The 5,454-nt window shown below is 69.9% G+C and overlaps 1 protein-coding gene across 1 annotated transcript; it reads right to left on the bottom strand.

Moving 5' to 3' along the window:
* Positions 1-469: 469 nt before the first annotated feature.
* On the bottom strand, positions 470-3,627 carry LOC308511244 (zinc finger X-linked protein ZXDB-like). Its single transcript, XM_081081253.1, has one exon. The coding sequence runs from the start codon at positions 3,610-3,612 to the stop codon at positions 1,006-1,008; it is 2,607 nt and encodes an 868-aa protein (XP_080937379.1). The 5' UTR covers positions 3,613-3,627; the 3' UTR covers positions 470-1,005.
* Between the last annotated feature and the right edge of the window lie 1,827 nt (positions 3,628-5,454).

Raw genomic sequence — 5,454 nt, forward strand, 5'->3', positions numbered from 1 at the left:
AATGCCCATGTGGACAATGTCATATAAGAATTGTGGGGACAAAAATCCTTCTTAATCTGTGGGAAAAAAAAGATTTCTTTCCCTGCTCCTTAAGCTTCATAAAACTATATTGACTGTGTAAGTGTGATAGTCAGTTATGCCAATTTATCCTCTTTGAGGAAGGAAGGAGAGGAGCCGGAAATGTGATAAAGATTCACCAAAACATGCCAAAACATTTTCCCTCCCAACACTAAGTGCTGGGGTAGAAAAAGATGGCCAAGATGCACCATGTATACGCATACTGCAGTGACCACGTACAGCTAGGGAACTGAGGCTTAGTGAGACTAAAGAACTTACTTAAGGCCACTTATCAACAACACAAGTCAGTTTGTTCTGGGACTGAGTTATATCAAAGCCCTGGCACATTCCACAACAACACAATCTTACAGGGGGAAAAAAAAAAAAGAGGCTGTAAAGATAAACAGGGAAAAAGAACCAGCCCGTATTTTTACTTTCTATGTTCAAGCCCTACCACTAAGTTTCAGAAATACTTTGGCATTGTGTAAATTTTCCATTATTTTTAATGTTAAACAGCAGTGCCACATTTTCTGATCATGAACTCTCAATGAAGTTTTCATCACATTAGAGCACATGCAATAATCATTGTAAAATGTCTTAAGCTTTTCAAAAAAGAGCACAGTATCATGAAAATACAGAGCTCAAAGGACCTCAGAAGCAATCTATTCAAACCACCTCATTTTATAAATAAGGACATTAAGGCTCAGATAGGTTAAGTGACTTGCTCAGGGTCACTCAACTCGACAGTTCCAGATTCAAGGTCAGAGTTGAGACCTGCAAAGGCGTGGCCCGGGGCCATGTTCTTTCTCGGGCCCAAGAGAAAGGGCCGCAGTCGCACACAGTCCAGAACATCCTTAACATCGAGCGTCACGAACGAACCGATGGACGGACGGATGGACGGACGGACGGACGTCAGCCCCGCGGCGGCGAGGAATGAAGGGCGTGGGCTCAGACCAAGAAGGAGCTGCCAGTCACGGCGATGAGATCCGTGTCCTTCGGGCAGCCGTGGCTCCCCGCGGGATGGGAGAAGCCGAACTGGGCGTCGTCCTCGTCCTCCTGCGCGAAGAAGTCCGAGTCGGGGTGGACGGCCCAGTCGGCCTTGGGCGTCAGCAGCTCGGAGACGCTGCTCTCGCAGAGGGTGCTGGACGGCGTCAGCGCGTCGGTGTCCACGGTCAGCTTGCTGCTGGGCGTCAGGGCCTGGGGCTCCTGGCCGCAGGTCTTCATGGCCAGGGAGCCCAGGGAGCCCAGGGGCCCCGCGCCCGGGCCGGACACGTCGTCCATGTCCAGGGGGCCGTGCTGGAAGCCGGTGGCCGTCGTCCCGAAGAAGAGCGAGGTATCCAGGCTCTGGGGCAGGTCGGTGGTGGCCAGCAGGGCCCGGGGGTCCACGGGCGGCCCCAAGGCGGCGCCGCTGCCTCCGCTGGCGCCGCTGGCGGGGGGGAGGCTCCCGGCCAGAGTGGAGCTCACAGAGGCCACGTCGATAGTCAAGATGCCCGAGTTGGCCAGGGCCGTGTCCAGCACCGCGGCGGAGCCCTGCTGGCCGCCCCCGCCGCCAGGGCCCCCGCCGGGCACGTCCGAGAAGAGGGACACCAGCTCGGCGTCGCTGAGGTCGCTGTGGCCCTGGCTGGCCAGCTCGCTGCTGGGCGTGAGGGCGGTGGCGGCCTCGAGCTGGGCCAGCAGGTCCTGGCCCAGGTGGTGCCTCTTGGCCATGTGGGTCTTCATGCTGTGCTTGGAGGTGAAGAGCTTGTTGCAGGTGGGGACGGGGCAGCGGCTCTTCCAGGTGTCCACGTCCTGCAGGTGCTTCTTGGAGTGGATGTAGAGGCTGCTGCGCGCGGAGAAGCGGGCGGAGCAGCCCTCCACGGGGCACACGAAGGGCTTGGTGCCCAGGTGGGTGATGCTGTGGCCCTTGAGGTGCTCGGCGCGCGTGAAGGACTTGCCGCAGCCCTGCACGGGGCACAGGAAGCGGCGGTCGTCGTCGTGCTTGCGCTTGTGCCGCAGCAGCTTGGACATGCTGGTGAAGTTCCAGCCGCAGCCGTCGAAGTCGCACAGGAAGGGCCGCTCGCCCGTGTGGCTGCGCAGGTGGATCTTGAGGCGGCAGGCCTTGTCGTACTGCTTGCTGCAGCCCGGGAAGGAGCAGGAGAAGAGCTCCTGCTCGCGGAAGTGCGCGCGGTTGTGGGAGAAGAGCGCGCTGACGGTGATGAAGGTCTTCTTGCAGCCCGAGAAGGCGCACTGGTAGGGCCGCTCGGGCTCGAAGTGGCTGCGCTGGTGGGCGCTGAGCTTGGCCTGCGTGGGGAAGCTGTCCTCGCACACCTCGCACTTGAAGGAGTTCTCCTGCTCGTGGCCCTTCATGTGCGCCTTGAGGTTGTACACGGTGGTGAAGCTCTTGCCGCAGCCGGGCGCCGGGCAGCCGAAGGGCCGCAGCTTGTCGTGCGACTGCAGGTGCCGCTTGAGCTTGTAGGACGTGGTGAAGGTCCAGCCGCAGCCGCCCAGCGGGCACTTGAAGGGCCGCTGGCCCTGGCTGCTGCTGTGCGTCAGCAGGTGCACCTTCAGCTGGTGCTTCTTGGCGAAGGTCTGGCCGCACTGCGCCTCGGGGCACAGGTAGAGCAGCAGCCCCGCGGCGGCGGCCGGGCCCAGGGGCGCGCGGGGGCTCGGGCCGGCGGGCGCCACGGGGGCCGGGGCCTCGGCCTCAGCCTCGGCGTCCTCCTCGGGCGCGGGCGCGGGCGCGGGCGCGGGCGGGGGCTCGGCGGGCTCGGCCAGCAGCAGGTCGGGCGGCCGGTCGGGGCAGTCGCCGGGCTGCACGGCGGCGGGCTGCATGGCGGCGGCGGCGTGCGGGGCCCCGGCCTGGGGCGCGATCGGGCCCGCGGGCTGCGGCGGCGGCGGCGGCGGCGAGGGCTGCGGGGCGGGCGCGACCCCCGGCTCCCAGGCGGGCGGCGGGGGCGGGGGCGGCGGGGGCGCGGCGAGGGTCAGGACGCCGTTCTCGAAGCGCAGCAGCAGGTTCTGGCTGTGGAGGGTCACGGTGCCCGCGAAGGCCGCGGCGGGGCCCAGGCCTGGTCCGGGCAGCGGGGCGGCCAGCGGGGCCGGGGCCGGGGCCGCGGCGGGCAGCGCGGCCGGGAGCGCAGACAGGCAGCGGGGCCCCGGCGCGGGCCGGCCCGCGGGGTTCGCGCCGCCCTCGCCCCCCCGGAGCCCGGGGCCCGGCCCGGCCTCCTCCTTCCACACGGGCCCCGCGGCCTGGCCGGCGCCCGCGGGCCCCGCGTCGCCACCCACCGGGTCCAGCAGCACCAGGAAGAAGTCGTCGCCGCCGCCGCCGCCGCCGCCGGCCGCCGGCCCGGGCCTGGGCGCCAGAGGGCTGGGGCCTGGGCCCCGCGAGGCCGCGCGGGCCTCCTGGCGCCGCCGCCCGCGCCCGCCATCTTGGGGGCCCCGCAGCAGCAGGAGGCGGCGCGCGGGGGCCTGGCCGGCCCGCGGGTCGAGGGCGCCGGGGACCCGGCCGCCGCCCGCCAGGCTGCCGGCGCCGCCGCCCTGGGGCGCCCCGCGGGCCGGGAGCAGCGCCGGGATCTCCATGGCGGCGTCCGCAGGCTCCGCTGGCGCCGGCGCCGGGAGGAGGTGCGACCCCGCCCCCTGCCGCGGGCCGGCCGCGCTCCGGGAGGAGAGCGCCGCGCAGGACCCGCCCCGTCAGCCGGGGGACGCGTGCGCGCCTCGCGGTTTAAATGCCCGCCCGCCCGGCCGGCCGCCGCCGCCGCCGCCGCCGGGACAGCCCGCGCCGGCCCAAGGCGCCCCCCCCCAAACCCGCGGCGCCTCCCCCAGACCTGCGGCGCCCCCCCCAAACCCGCGGCGCCCCCCCGCCCGCACACACACACCCGCGCACACACGCACACACACACACACACACTCCTGCACACACACACCTCCGCACACACACACACCCGCCCGCACACACCCCCCCCCGCGCGCACACACACACACACCCGTGCACACACACACTCATCCGCCCCGCGCACACACACACCCCCACCCCGCACAACCCCCCTCCCCGCGCGCACACACACCCCGCACACACACCCCTGCACACACAAATACACCCGGCACACACACCCCTGCACACACACACACACCCACCACACACACCCCTGCACACACACACACCCTCCCGCACACACACCCCTGCACACAAACACACACCCGCACACACACACACACCCCCGCCCGCACACACCGCCGACCCGCACACACCCGTGTGCGCACATATTCCCGCAAACCCCCCCGCCCGCACACCCCCGTCCAGCACACACCCCCGTCGTCTGCACACCCCCGCCCCGCACACACCCCCGCCCCGCACACACCCCCGCACACACACAGCTCACTTGGGAGGGAAGCACCCCCGCCCCCCCCCCGCCCGCACACACCGTTCACGCGGGAGGGAAGCCGCCCCCCCCTGCACACACACACAGCTCATGTGGCGCCCGCCCCCCGCACACCCCTCCCCCGCACGCACACACCCCCGCCCCGCACACCCCCGCCCTGCACACACCCCCGTCTGCACACACCCAGGTCGCACACACCCCCGCCCCGCACACCCCCCACCCGCCCACCCCTGCCCCGCACACACCCCCGTCCGCACACACCCCCGCCCCGCACACACCCCCGCCCTGCACACACCCCCGTCTGCACACACCCCGGTCGCACACACCCCCGCCCGCACACCCCCCGCCCGCCCACCCCTGCCCCGCACACACCCCCGTCCGCACACACCCCCGCCCCACACACCCCCGCCCCGCACACCCCCCGCCCCACACACCCCCGCCCCGCACACACCCCCGTCCGCACACAGCCCCGCCCCACACACCCCCTCCCCGCCCACCCCCGCCCTGCACACACCCCCGTCTGCACACACCCCAGTCGCACACACCCCCGCCCCGCACACCCCCCACCCGCCCACCCCTGCCCCGCACACACCCCCGTCCGCACACCCCCCGCCCGCCCACCCCTGGCCCGCACACCCCCCCCCCGCCCCACACACCCCCGCCCCGCCCACCCCCGCCCTGCACACACCCCCGCCCCGCACACACCCCCGCCGGCACACCCCCGCCCCGCACACCGCCCCGTCCGCACACACGGCAGCCCCGCACACAGCCCGGCCCGCACACACCCCCGTCCGCACACACCCCCGCCCCGCAAACACCCCCGCCCCGCACACACCGCTGCCCTGCACACACCCCCGTCCGCACACACCGCCTCCCCGCACACACCCCGCCCCGCACACAGCCCCGCACACTCACAGCTCACTTGGGAGGGAAGCAGCCCCCCGCCCGCACACACCGTTCACGCGGGAGGGAGGCCCCCCTCCCCCCCGCACACACACAGCTCACGTTGCGCCCGCCCCCCCCCCCCGCGCACACACACACA

The sequence above is a fragment of the Myotis nattereri genome (assembly GCF_964212035.1).
Source record: "Myotis nattereri genome assembly, chromosome: X".
NCBI classification, from domain to species: domain Eukaryota; kingdom Metazoa; phylum Chordata; class Mammalia; order Chiroptera; family Vespertilionidae; genus Myotis; species Myotis nattereri.